This window comes from Eufriesea mexicana, unplaced genomic scaffold (genome assembly GCF_001483705.2).
Source record: "Eufriesea mexicana isolate 0111107269 unplaced genomic scaffold, ASM148370v2 scaffold92, whole genome shotgun sequence".
Classification (NCBI taxonomy): domain Eukaryota; kingdom Metazoa; phylum Arthropoda; class Insecta; order Hymenoptera; family Apidae; genus Eufriesea; species Eufriesea mexicana.
In genome coordinates, this window is record NW_016908266.1 from 509,113 (window position 1) to 522,811 (window position 13,699).

Sequence of the window (13,699 nt, forward strand, 5' to 3'; positions counted from 1 at the left end):
CGTCGTGTATCTCTCGATACAGATTGAACCCAGGCATCAACTGGTGCCCGTGTGGACAAAAGAATACCCCCACCACTAGCAGCAGCGGCGCAATCCGTAAGCGCAGAAGCCACAGGCCCGACAGAATGGCAAGATGGCCCACAGCGGGACGCAGAAGCGGCACGGTAATACACAGATACAAACTTCTCAAAAACAGGTAATAAATCCACAAAATTTTGTAATGAAACGTAGTTACGAATGTTAATACTTTCGAAACTTTCTACAGGCCGATAAAATCGTGCGTCAATCTAAGCAAAATCTAACCTGAACAAGATCACGATAATCTACGCTTTCACAACGTTCGGAGGAAAGAATTCAAGCATCACGTTGTATTTAGCCCCGTAACGAAAACCAAATAAGACAGCTATGACAATGTAGGATTAATTAACATCGCATTGAACGTAAAAATTGTTCCCCTGTGGAAAACGGACGAAGAATGACTTATCACGTTTCTCCCCTGTGGACTTCGTGTATTATCCCCTGTTCTATCGCTCGTGTGTATCGTGCTGTATAATAAGTGTTCGACCGACGCGGTTAAAGGGGTTAGGTTCGCTAATCAAGAAATTATCGCCGGCGAGAGAGAAAGGATTAAGAAAAAACAGCAGAACGAGGTTCCACGAATAAACGGAAGAACATAACCTTATTCATTTGCATCTGTTTTTGCAAGTGCATTTGCGTGCTTCTTATCTAGTGTACATATTTTTATGCACTATTCAATTACCGGGAACGGATCGCTGGAAATTAATTTCGCGGTCTGAACGGAGGTTAGGTTGATCAGACATGTGAATCGAAAATGGTGAAAAGAAATATGGCGTCTTAGACGTGGAAACGATCGATGATAAAAGGAAGCTTGTTAACGCATTTCGCGTACGAATATACGTATGTGGTTTTTTTCTAGTTGTTGATAAGAGTTGGGAGTACTCGAGGAATTACGTCGCTGATCGGATTTTCTATTTTAACTATTGTTTATGATCACTCGTTCTTCCACTTTATGAAAGGTTTTGATTGATATATATGATTGCAGCTTGACTCATGGGTTATCCTGTTTGCTGGAATTTATGTTTACAATAAATTTTCTTTTATTAAATGAAATATAAATTTTGTTTCGTTAAATACAAGCTTGCTTTAATTAGACTGGATATTTGAAATTCATGTTTATTTGAATTTTTGTTCTGTACTTCTTATTGAATAGATATTGTTAGATAAAGTTGAACTTGTTTCCAAGCTTTCAGATTATCTACGTTTTTTATTTAAATTAAACATTTTTTTATGTTCAATGAAAGCAGATGATTGAATAATTATAAACACTGGCAAACCATTTTATCTTGTGACGTCATCTGTAAGTTGCATCTTCAAAGAACCGGTTGACTTAATTACAATATTCATAATAGACTCATCGCGTAAAGCATTCATATTCAACGTCCGTTAACGTTGTTCATTGTCCCAATATAAAATTATCTAACGAATATATTTACACAATCGTCATCCAGCTAACTCAATTATTAGTCACTTATGTTAGAAGCTATTTTTCCAATAAACAAAAATAAACATATTTTTAATATCAGGAAGGGAAGCAAAATTATGATCAAAACAAATCTAAGATACTAAATTTAAATTTGTCAAAACCACATGTACATCTTTTATAGGTACCAAAAGTATGGCGTAAGCGTCAGAATTTATGCTAACAATGAGCTTTATTCGAATAAAGAGATGATTATATGTGCAAATTTATTTTCCACGCATAATCCTAATTTTGATCATCTGTGTGCACTATATTTAAATACACATTCAAAATTGATAGCTCTTGTGCCACCATTATTACTCCTGCTTCATATACTCCCCATCCAATAGTATGACATTACTCACTCTAACCACTATCGTTGTTGCAATATCATTCATTAATTACCATGTATTATATGCTCAATCCATTTTAATTAGTATTTTTTATATAATAAATTATATGGCAAATAATCCATAATTTAGTATATGTATAATACTCTAAATACATGTAGATATCTTATCTATTTAGTTTACAAATGTCCTATTAATCAATATAACTTTAACATATCTGTAATCATTAATTATATATTTTTTATTATTGCAATGTTTTTTAAATAATAAATTATGAAATAAGTATACCATAATTTAATATATTCACTGCATATTAAATATGTGTAAATATTTAATCTGTCTGATTTATAAATATTTTACTAATTACTATACCATTACTATATCTATAATCATTAATTAAATATCATTTAAAATAACATTTCTCTCGTTATTAAATTTAATATAGTCATAAAGTCTTGCAACAATTAGATCCAAAATAAACAAAAGAAAAATCATTCATTATGCATGAAATTTATCAATGATCCGTCAAATGGCAACCGTTCTAGCTCGATCCGATGTCGACTGCAGCGACCTCGTGAGAAAAAACAATTTTTAAAATCCAGCCGTGCAGTCCCGCGGGAACAATGCTAAATGTATTACGCGGTCTTTGTACCGGTCGAACAATGAATCTTGAGTGGCTACCGATATAGTGGCCTAACCTGCTTTCGTGGCCCGCGACGCTGCCATATTAATTAAAAAAAAGAAATAATCCAGTTCGTCGGGTTTCGTCTTTGCAGTCTCGCTAAACCTGGCCAACGAAATAAATTCCGCACGATAACGTATCTCGAACGTCTCACAGAGAAAATTTCAATACCACTGACAGTCAACGATAATTATGCAAAACTTTAATCGCCGATCAAAGTTTTATCTAGTTGCGCTTGTACCGATAAACTGTGACTAACTGTCTATATTGTACGTTGAAAGATTATATGTACACAAATTTGTATTATTTTTATTATTATCATATTTAATTATAATTCTATAAAGCGGTATAAATATAAAAAAGCTTGGATAATTTATTTTAAGGCAGTCAGATTATTCGATTAAGGTATAGTATATGTCAATATATACTCGCCGATTTGTTTCCTCTATTTCCTGGTATACGATGTTTTTGGGATGGTTAAAGTGGAAATGTTTGAATAATTCGGGACAAGATAAAGACCTGTATCGGTTTAAGGTATAAATGGCTCACGAAAAAAGTCACAACTCGAAACTGATAAGAGAAATCTACTCAAACTTAAATTAAAATGTTTAAAAAAATAATAAGAATGTATCAGAATCACTAAGAAACTTAAAAGATAGGAATACTACTTGAGAGTCTAATGTTTGTAGAACGAATAGTATTTCTATATCATCGTTCGCAAATTATGTCATAATACGGGAATAATAACGCGATATTAAAACGCATATATTTCGGTTACACCACTCTGCTTAATAGAACCTTAAGAATTGCGAAAACAAAAGTGGAAAAGGGAAAAAGGGACAGTGTATACAGTGACACATTCCAATCACGCGTAATGACCGGCCGCTCCTTTGTTACACGCATTCTTCTCGCGAATGACAGTTATGCAGAATACAAAAAGTCACGCGCATGCGCGCCCCGCAGTTTTTGAGACACTCGCTTTGATTGCTCGGATGTGGCACGCTTCGAACACACGTAGAGATATACGTGTCCCTCCGAAACTAACCTATAAACACGTCTACCTATATCACCAATTATTATTAAAAAGAAAACAATTTGAATATTCGGAGAAACGTTCATTAAAAATTTTCGAAAATGATTACACATTAGTCCGTTCAATAATTACAGAATGATACGCCATTCTTAATAACCGTTAAGCTTTTCCCTCAACGGCTCCCTCTCGCCGTCGCAGCACACGAGCTCGTTCGAAACTGGTCCACACGACGACGGTTAATCTATTCTGCATTTGCTATTCGAAATTCGCATCTTTTAACGTGGTCGGTATCGGAAACCAGTTCCAACAAAGCAATCGATCTATTCTGCGCTAAAACTGGGAAACTGCGGGAGAAGGGGCAATAGAAAATGAAAGAGTGAGAGGGGATGAGTGCATTCGATTTGCAAATTTACCAGGTACCGCGAAAAAAATTAGCGATCGCATAACGACGCGCTTGCGTGAACGGGGGAAAAAATTTTCGATGAGTCAAAGTCATCCATGACGTTAATCCATTACGTGTTTTCATTTCTTTAATATGAATAATGTCACGTTGTGTAATTATTTGTAATTTTAAAGAGGTAATATGCTTCTTCTAATGTTGATCAAATAATTTCTATTACGATAAAAACGCGAGAAATCACTGCAATATACGTGTGACGAATTGCGTTATTAAAACATTCGAGATAAAAAAAAAAAAATAAAAAAATAGAAAATATATGCGAAACGTAAGGAAGCTAGAAAAAAGTTCCAAATAATTCAAAATAACTCGAGATAATCGTACATCAAATACGGTGCTCTAGATTTGGTCTACCGTTCGTGCAAAATAAAATAGCTTTGCTTTTCTAGGACATAAACATCACTGTATTGAAAAAAAATGCCCAGGAAAATAGAAAAAATGGATAAAAAGAGATAGGTTTAAGAGGATCGCAGGGACGCACAAAGGGGCCAGCTCTCTCAATTCAAATTTTCCGATTGGTATGATCGCCGAGAAGGGATACGTTCCTCAGGAAACAGGAAAGAGAAAAAGAAAGAGAAAGACAGATATAGAGAGAGGGAAAAAGGAAAGGAGAGAGAGAGCACACGGACAGAGGAACCGACCGACAGGCTGGAATGTGGCCGTTAAACCGATCCCACCCAGCCAATCAGCATCCCTGTACCGTCGACGTTAAGACGGGTGTATATACAAGAAGCACTAGCAGCACGGTTCGCAAAGCGTGAGAATAAAAAGTAATCAGAGGTCAAGAAACAGACAGGGCGACAGAGGGTGCTCGTGATAATAACACGGGTCGATATACACCGGGCGTTATTTTGAGGCCTTTCGCGTTCGCAGGATTCTCGGACGAGCGCGTAACGTATACGCGTTACACACGTATACGCAGAACTGGGGTTGCTCTTTCCATAACTCCACCTTTGACCGTCCTCGAACTTCTCTCTTTGGCTGTGGTACCAAGCGATAGGTAATGCGAATGTACAGAAAATACGATCGAAGCCAGTACTCACCTTGCCGCTCTTCGCTGCCGGCGAATTCTCAACGATGTCGTAGATGACGTGCGGCAAACCCGCGGTACCGAGGAGCGAAAACCCGAATCCGGACGAGTCGCCGCGGTTCAGGGTGACCACCAGCTCCTCAGCCATGTTTCGAGCACATTGATCACCTCACTGTCATTTGACGCACCTTCACGAAACCCGCACACCGTACACAAGTATTATCCGGCGGTCCGTGTTTATTCGTCTTTCTCTCTCCCTTTTCCAGCACCGTGTGTCACTAGTTAACGTTCTTACGTGCTCTCGCTCTTGGCACACGCACGCACACCTACACACGGGAGGAAGCAAGGGCCCCCTTCGCGAACACTTTTCGCACTGCACCGCGCGATAGAACCGCGCTCTATCTCTTTCCTTCCCTCTTCTTTCTTGGTCTTTCCTCTCTTTCCACCGATGCCACGAACCTCCTACTACTCACTGCACGTCAACGATGGACCGTAGCAGTGATATCGGAACGATACGTAGAAACGCCACTCCTGCGCTTTTCGTGATACCGCCTCGAAAACGCGCGCACTTCGTACCTGTGCTTGCGCGAACCGCGGCGGCGTCGCGGCAACCGACCACGTATCCTTGCGGACGACGCAGCCACCTCCACCCTGCCCGGCGAACGCCTCGCGACTGGATGGCGCCACCTACAAGGCATCTCACGGACCCCACCGGTCCTTCACCTCTTTTACTACGTTAGTCAAAATCTGCCGGCAACAATGCAATTAGAAATATTCAACTTAAAAAATGTATATGCATATACCTATACTTTTTATTTTATTATTTTACATTAATTATCGCATTTTAGAAAATTATACGATTTTTGTGATTTCAAAAGTTTCCATGTATTTGCAATATCTAAATTTGTTATGTAGAATATATGTATATATGTATATATATACAATTTAAAAAATCGAATATACAAATAATGTAAATATACTGGATGCAAAAGAAATAAAATTGCTCTCAAGAATTTTGAATTTTGAGAAAGTACAGTTAGTAATATTTTATTTGATATTACAATAATTTCCTAATAGTATAATATATTTGAAAGTTGTCATATGCCAAGCATATACTTTAAATATTGTAGTATACAAATATGTGTAGAAGTATTCTTAACTCGCATACTTGTTTTCATGATTTCAAAAAATAGTCGAACATTCAAATGTACCGAATAAAATTTAGTTCTGTTTGAAATCGTAAGTTGACTACAGTAGTAGTGATAGCAATCATGTTGCCAGTGGCACATCTCGTCAAAGTATCTATTCCGAATTATTTAGCTGGTTTACCTATTCCAGATTCTATAGGAGGATGGTTTCGACTTGGAAGTAAGAAATTAAATAATATGTTTACTATATATTTAATAATCTAGCAAAATCATATTGAATATAAGAAACAACATTTGAAACGTGACACTGCAAGTTACTACTGTGCTACTTTCTATTCAGCAATTTTACAAATAATACGAGTACATGACGCTTTTTTCTTTTCACATAGTACGAGACTGGTTTGCTTTAATTCCGCCATCCGCATTATTAGCGGGTCTCGGTTATATGTCATACAAAGCATTCTGTCCAAAGGCTAGAGGTCCGGTAAGTAATTTATCTAATACTAGAATACCAAGGACGTTAAGATTCTGAGTTACGATGCATTTTACTTTTTTCTTTTGTCGATTATGTAACATTATTACTTTAAATATTTTCGTTTTTCATACTTTTTTTAAATCAATGTTACTACTATTTTTTATACGAATTTATAATTTTATATCTATGAAATATATATGTGTATCAAAGAATTCATCTTACTTATCTTATCATTGTCAGTACGTTTTATCATTTATTCTTGTTAATTATGGTTACAGCCATGTGGACGTGTAAATCTTTCCATAAAGAAAGATGAAAATAAAGTGGTAGAGATAGTTGATATAGAAGATATAAGTGAGAAAACTGCATTTTGTCGTTGTTGGAGATCTCAAAATGTAAGTTACTTTCATCTTTTAATTTTATTTATTATACTCACATTTACTGTAAAGATTTTAGATCTAGTTCGTAACTGTCTTATATTAAGAATATCCAAGAATAAGTTTATGAGTCATTTAAATGCATGTTATGTAATCATGATCTTTTCATGCACTAATTATATTTATGAAAAATATTAGTATTGATAAACAGATGGAAATTGTCGCTAATAGTAAATTAAATAAACTTTGCTATTTCAGTGGCCATATTGTGATGGCTCCCATGGACCTCATAATCAGGAAATGAATGATAATGTGGGACCTCTTGTGATTACAAGGAAGAATAATTAATGTGAGGTAATTAATACGTAAAGATTATTGTATATACATGTCATTTATGATGTTATAAATACCCATTAAAAGAGATGTTTCTTCAATGATTTGAGTACTTTATAAACTAACAAATATTAGTGTAGAGAAATGTTGGAAATTAGTAAAAGAACAGAACAGAATTAAATATATAATACAAAATATATATTTATTACTTGTAACTATTTTTTAAAATGTGATTTATTGAATTTATGAATAAATAAATAATTATTATGGAAATGTACTCTGTTTCTAATCAAGTAAGTTAAAATGTGTATAATTAATTTTATCCTTTTAAATGCATAATTCAAAGCATAATGTCATGATTATTTTATCTTAATTCAATTGTTTACATTCAAAAACGAAGATACATTACTTACAAAAATAATTCACCAGTTTATTTAACTAAAAATATTTACATACTTGTCACACATATTGTAAAAACAGGTGGAAAACGTAAATGATGATAGTTACCATAAAGATTTAATTTATAATATACATTTTCAATGGTTCCAAATACTACAAAATAATAAAGAATATCATTATACTAACATCAAAGAAAACTGTTAGATATTATTCTAGCACCCTTAGCTCTCTGTAAAACATTTAATTGATATTTAAAATCCTACGTCATCTATTAAACGATCCGCGCATCACAATTACCTCAAAAAAATATACATGATAGCACAGTAACACTATTTTAATTTCTACAGGAGAAGGAAAAACGATCAACATGTTGAAAAAAGTGGATTGTATACATAGTGTATATAAAACAGTTACATTACAAGAAATGTATAATATTATCCAAATATATTTGGTGTCTTGACTGTTAGACACAATGCATGTCCTTAGTATCACAGATCAATGAATCTTCAATAGTTACATAGTATCAGCTTTAGCTGTGAATCATTTAGTTTTTTTCTTCTCTGCAGGTTACTGCTTTCCCGAAATCACAGCTGTAATGTGTACAATAAATTGATTATAAATGTTACGTTCGACTGTAATCAATAACATACTTACCTCAAAATGACGTAAATCATTAGTATCAAATTCTAGTTCATTAACGAGTAACTCTCGATGTCCATACCTATATCTAAAATACAAGAGTAATATTGAATAAAACTGTTATTAAATATTCAAATAATACTGTATTTTAATACTCACTCGATATATCGCCTCCAAACAATCATTCCAATATATACCAATGCAATTGCTACAGCAAAACTGATCGCAGTAACTAACGCTATAATTCCTGAAGGCATATGCTTATTGTTATTATCTACTTGATCGACAGATTTTACAGCTTCAATATTTTCGGAACCCATGCTTGCCTCAACTTTATCGTCTAATAACGGCGGTACAGTATTAATCGATTCTTCACTAGTATTAAGATCGTGTTTTGAATTCGTGCTTGAATCTACAACACAATAATATTTATATAATATTTAATATTTGTAATCTGTAGAACATATAATAAATTACCAAAATACATTTTTATACCTGAATTATTAGTATCCGCGGTGTGATTCGTCTCAGCAGACACAACGTCGTAAGATACTTGATTTGTGGTCTGCGTATTATTTTGACTGGTTTCCATATTCTTCCCGCCATTTTCTTCTTCGTCCTTATGAGGAGGAACGTTTGTTACCTGAGATTCCGTAGTGGCTTCAGTCTTGCTATTCGTAGCAACTGTAGTATTTATCGAAGGATCTTATGAAAAAAAAAAAAGTCATACAAGAATTCAAGAAAAACATACAAGTAATTCAGTTCCATATAACTTTATAATTTTATTTAAAGTTTACATTACACATACCTGTACTATTTAACGTTGTATTTCGCTCAATATCATTGTCTTCATCGGCTGGTGTTACATGACAGCCCAGCATATCGTCTTGTTCCTTCTTGGAAGTGCAATTTTGCTTTTCATTTTTTATTTCTTTATCCCCCCCGACCGTGGTTTCGTTTATGCTGGATGAATTCTTCACTAACATAGACTTATTTGTTACGTTTACAGTTTCTATATTTTAAAGAACAATAAATTATTCCCTTACGGTAATAACTTGTACCACCGTTAAAGTACATTATGTAAAACAAATATTGACCTTATATCGAGTAGATACAAGTAAAAGGTTCAAGTGTTAAAAAATTTTATTTTATTTACTTTTCGCATCGTTCGCCGTGTTTATCGAAGGTTTGTCCACTTTGCTACTATTATTATCCAAATTAGCGGTTGTTTCGTCTAAGTGTACTACGTTCACGTTGCTATCATGGCCTTCTTGTTGCAGTACTGGAGACACACTGCCAACTAATAACAAAACAATTTTGACGTCATTAATACAAAAGGTGTACATAAATAATATATTATTAAATATATCAAATGATGGCAAACACTACTTTTATTTAGATTTCTTTCCATTTTTCAAACTTTCAAGACTGACATTAAAAATAAAGGAATCATGTATATTTTGATAAATCTATAGTTAGTTTGGTCGTTTAAAATTCTGACAATACGCTATCTATGGTTAAAGTATCGCATTTAAATACGCATTTCATATGATCATCCACGCTGAAGTTCCACCTTACCGAATATCGATATCATCAAAACAGCGATCACTGGTAACTGAAGCATTTTTATTCTTTCTGTCAATTCCTGTTTTACACTTTGAATTCGGAGAGACCACTATTACGTTTCTACACACACTTCTTGTCCCGGTTATTATCGCTCCTCACGTCTTAATCCCTATGGTAGAATCGAACCTGAAATCAAGATTAATCGCAATTATCGATTTCAGAACAAACCCCCACCTATTAATCGTTTTATCTGTTATCTTAGATAAACTAGACAAATAAATACATTTTTCATTGTATGACGCCATCTTAGTGCTACTAACAATGGCTTCCGTGAGTTAAATAAATATATTTACTCGAACAGTTAATAGACAGGGTGAATAATTAATTTGTATGTATTTTATTAAATATGTATATAAATTTCTATTATACAGAAGTACTATAATATGCATAACAAAATAATTTTTTGTTCAATAATTGATTTCTTTAGATTTCTTGTCTTAAATTTTTTGAAATGATATTTTTCTTTATATTTACATGCTACTTTAATACTTCAAATTCAATTATTCAGAAACATAAATGTAAGTTTCATGATATTATATTATCATTAAAATTCGTGAGAAATAAAAATAAGAATTATAGGTAAAATTTATTTATTAAATTATCAGTAATTGATCGATGTAATTATATATTCTTTATTTAAGCAATTATTAAATTTTCATGATTGTGTATACTGATAGTAGCAATGTAAAAATATTAATTTGCTGAACTAAAAAGGATTTTGTTTAACGAACGTATGTTTATGAGACTAATTGAATATCTTATCATTATTTTCTACTTAATTTTAATTATTTAAAATTAACGCCATCTATATATTTTTATTTTTTTCTCCGACTTTGTATAATTATACAGTTAAAATGACATAGATACAAATGTGTATGAGCACAAATTGTACTTTTAAAAAGCATAAAAAGAAGATTCGAATAATTGAATTTAATGCACATAAATTCGACCTGTTAGGTTCCATTTGTCAGATCAATTGAGCTATTTAACTTGTCACACGATTTTTCTTTCTCCTTGAACTTCATGTCGAAAATGTCTGCTACCCATAAATAAATAAAAAAGATTCAATTATTCTTTATACTTCTCTATACTTGTCTATACAAGTCACTTACTGCGTACTGTATACTTTTCCATAACCTATAATATCTTATATCTACAATGACATCATCTGTAAAAAAAATCTAAAGAAAAAGATTGCTCAAATATTTTTGCTCTATTTCAATCACTCTATAATCATTTTTCGTTTTTATTTTACATGTACAAATATTTTATTTTGCATAAAATATATCGAGCAATCGAATTAGTATGTTATAAAAGACTGCCATATTATTCACTCCGTTCAAGGGAATTTTCCAATGGATCCTAACTAATTTTACTTTACATACATACATTATTCCGTTGTTACGTATTATACTGACTACTCTTTATACTTGTGTAAGGCGAAAAGAAGTTTTCATAAAAATCTCGTTTGCATGCATAACAAAATTGTTATCATGCTGTTCAAAGTAAAACACGAAAAGCGCTACAATTCGCCATGAAAGCGCGGCAATGGAATTGGAATGTTGCGCGCGCACATACCTGTCACTTTAGATTTTCTTTCGTCGCGTCGACATATTACCGTGCCAAGAATGTAAAGGTCCTTTTTAACAGAGATTGTCCCTAATTTCAGACATAATCATTATGGAAATCCTACGAGAATGTACACGTGCCAGATTCTTATAAATTCAGCTATGAGAGAAGATTACATAAATCTCTTTTTCAGATTTCACTAGTTGCTGACATTTTTATATTATTATTCATAACCACGCTACGAGCACATCGAACAAGAAATAGAATATAATCGCAGAATGATTTGCAAGTATTTAACTATCCGTGAAAATGAAGACGATCAATTACATTAATATATCACTGTTATAGGTTGAAAATCATTTAATTCAATTGTTATTGTTGTAACATGACAGGCAAAACAAAATATTAACTTTTGCAATTTTTATAGGTATATCTTGAACGCAATCAAAATTTGTAAAATATAATTTTAAAGTTTTCGACAAGAGAGGTAAGCAATAACGTTCAAACAACTTTTTATTTAAAAAAAAAAAGAGGACGTTTATTGTTGTTCGTTTAGTCTTTGACCTTCTATTTTCTCTATAACTTTTCCTCTTTAACTTTATTTACTTGTACTTTATCTATCGTTTCACACAGACGAAATACGAAAAAGAAAAAAATTATCGCAATTTCACACGGAATTGTTCAACGATAATGTCGATAATTACGGTATCCAATTACCGTGCTATTTTTTTATCATACGTGCTAAGTGACCGTGCCGACAAAACGAGACTTCTCGACGTATTTTGTATACGTCACGTTGCAATGAAGGATTTACAACTGACAATCGTAATTATTTCATCGATTCTGATAAAGTAAGTCACAGACAAAAAGATGGCGTATAATCCTAATCGATAAAAAGATCGATCTAGAACGATGGATTAACCTATTTCTCGATGTATAATACACGCTCTAAAAGTGCATACCTTTGTCGAACGTGAAAGTAGAATGTTCCACTTTTTCCCTATTTGCAATCGTTTGGTGAAGAATCGCTATGCATTTAGGAAAGAGACCAAGAAATAGGGGCAGGCGGTAAAACTCGAAGAATAATCGTTGTACGATCTGTCACACGCGAATTTACGGTTCGGTGACGATTGCACCGATAACTCACGCAATTACAGCATCCCACGATCAATTGCATTACAATTATCCTTGTTCCTTCTAAGAAAATGTTCGTACACAAATTGTCTCACTCACCGTTCACTTCTCAACTCTCAACTGCTTTTTACACGATACTTCGGCAAACGGCTAAAATCTGATGTATATTTCCTTGACACGCGTCAAGTTTTAAGAAATAAACACTGCTCGATGCCTTGAGCACCAGTAATTACACAATCGTTACCAGTTACGAGTTATTATCCACAGTGAGTAGTAACATTTAAATAAACTCGTATCCGATTGTCAACTGTTCGAAATTTTCACGATGAATTTCAAAAATGAACAAATTTTATTGAATATGTCTCACTTGTTACGTGTCACACGCATCACATGCGAGTTACACTATTATTAGTGAAATTTCATTATGCTACAGTCACGATCGAAATATTTATGCTATAGTCATCTTAGTCGTACTCGAGGTATACTTCGTTTTTAATAATAGAACACAAGTTTTTAACGATTATGACACGTGGTAATCGAATTTTTAATTATTTGCTAATTTTTATCGATCGAGCCGCACGTTACTCTTCTATTCCACGCTGTCTGACAAACTGACAATTTCAGATTGAAATGTCCACGCGAAGTAACCTACACCGCACAACGAGTTGTTTCTTCCCTTGAGAGCAACAGCATACTGCACGTTCTACGCGACTGGAGAGGTATGTAATAGTGACAGACGACGAAAGAGAGGGCTAGAATTGTGCGCGGCATGTATAAAAGCAAAGCAAGAGAAAACAAAGTGAACAAATCTTAAAGGTAATTCGATAGTAGCTACTTATCAGTCCGTTTGAACGAGTCATTATTTGTATAAGTGTACAATTAGAAGATAAGAAATTTTAATATAACC

General features: G+C 33.6%; 3 protein-coding genes across 7 annotated transcripts in view; 1 reads left to right on the forward strand and 2 right to left on the reverse strand.

Annotated features, from left to right (window-relative positions):
• Window positions 1-5,821, reverse strand: part of Efa6 (Exchange factor for Arf 6) — a 104,823-nt gene extending 99,002 nt beyond the window's left edge. For 2 of the 3 annotated variants that reach the window (XM_017910299.1, XM_017910296.1), the window contains exon 1: window positions 5,106-5,821. In XM_017910299.1, coding sequence (XP_017765788.1) covers window positions 5,106-5,240 — 135 coding nt within the window. In that variant the 5' untranslated portion in view covers window positions 5,241-5,821. The remainder of the gene's footprint in view (window positions 1-5,105) is intronic. The other variant, XM_017910298.1, reaches the window with a different exon arrangement.
• Window positions 5,822-6,361: 540 nt separating this feature from the next.
• On the forward strand, window positions 6,362-8,227 carry Cisd2 (CDGSH iron sulfur domain 2). 2 transcript variants are annotated; one of them, XM_017910289.1, is made up of 5 exons: window positions 6,362-6,460; window positions 6,630-6,724; window positions 6,994-7,110; window positions 7,351-7,446; window positions 8,172-8,227. In XM_017910289.1, exons 1-4 carry the CDS (start codon window positions 6,364-6,366, stop codon window positions 7,438-7,440), a joined length of 399 nt encoding a protein of 132 aa, XP_017765778.1. In that variant the 5' UTR covers window positions 6,362-6,363; the 3' UTR covers window positions 7,441-7,446; window positions 8,172-8,227. The 2 variants fall into 2 exon arrangements, with proteins under 2 accessions (XP_017765778.1, XP_017765777.1); XM_017910288.1 differs by lacking the exon at window positions 8,172-8,227 and having other exon boundaries at window positions 7,351-7,585.
• Window positions 8,228-8,335: 108 nt separating this feature from the next.
• LOC108554877 (TBC1 domain family member 5 homolog A) lies at window positions 8,336-13,062 on the reverse strand. Of its 2 annotated transcripts, none has more exons than XM_017910286.1 (8): window positions 12,892-13,062; window positions 10,042-10,215; window positions 9,620-9,763; window positions 9,272-9,475; window positions 8,959-9,168; window positions 8,623-8,875; window positions 8,479-8,551; window positions 8,336-8,414 (listed from the first exon to the last, which is right to left on the reverse strand). In XM_017910286.1, exons 2-8 carry the CDS (start codon window positions 10,085-10,087, stop codon window positions 8,409-8,411), a joined length of 936 nt encoding a protein of 311 aa, XP_017765775.1. In that variant the 5' UTR covers window positions 10,088-10,215; window positions 12,892-13,062; the 3' UTR covers window positions 8,336-8,408. The 2 variants fall into 2 exon arrangements, with proteins under 2 accessions (XP_017765775.1, XP_017765774.1); XM_017910285.1 differs by having other exon boundaries at window positions 12,621-13,062.
• Between the last annotated feature and the right edge of the window lie 637 nt (window positions 13,063-13,699).

What these genes read in the sequence shown, in the direction of transcription:
- LOC108554877 (XM_017910286.1), bottom strand. Translation starts at nt 10,087, where the DNA reads ATGCTTCAGTTACCAGTGATCGCTGTTTTGATGATATCGATATTCG. An exon ending in TTTGATGATATCGATATTCG is followed by an intron (nt 9,764 to 10,041) that starts GTAAGGTGGAAC and finishes TTTTGTTATTAG; the next exon opens with TTGGCAGTGTGTCTCCAGTA. An exon ending in CGCGGATACTAATAATTCAG is followed by an intron (nt 8,876 to 8,958) that starts GTATAAAAATGT and finishes ATTGTGTTGTAG; the next exon opens with ATTCAAGCACGAATTCAAAA.
- Cisd2 (XM_017910289.1), top strand. Translation starts at nt 6,364, where the DNA reads ATGTTGCCAGTGGCACATCTCGTCAAAGTATCTATTCCGAATTATTTA. An exon ending in AGGATGGTTTCGACTTGGAA is followed by an intron (nt 6,461 to 6,629) that starts GTAAGAAATTAA and finishes CTTTTCACATAG; the next exon opens with TACGAGACTGGTTTGCTTTA. An exon ending in GTCCAAAGGCTAGAGGTCCG is followed by an intron (nt 6,725 to 6,993) that starts GTAAGTAATTTA and finishes TTATGGTTACAG; the next exon opens with CCATGTGGACGTGTAAATCT.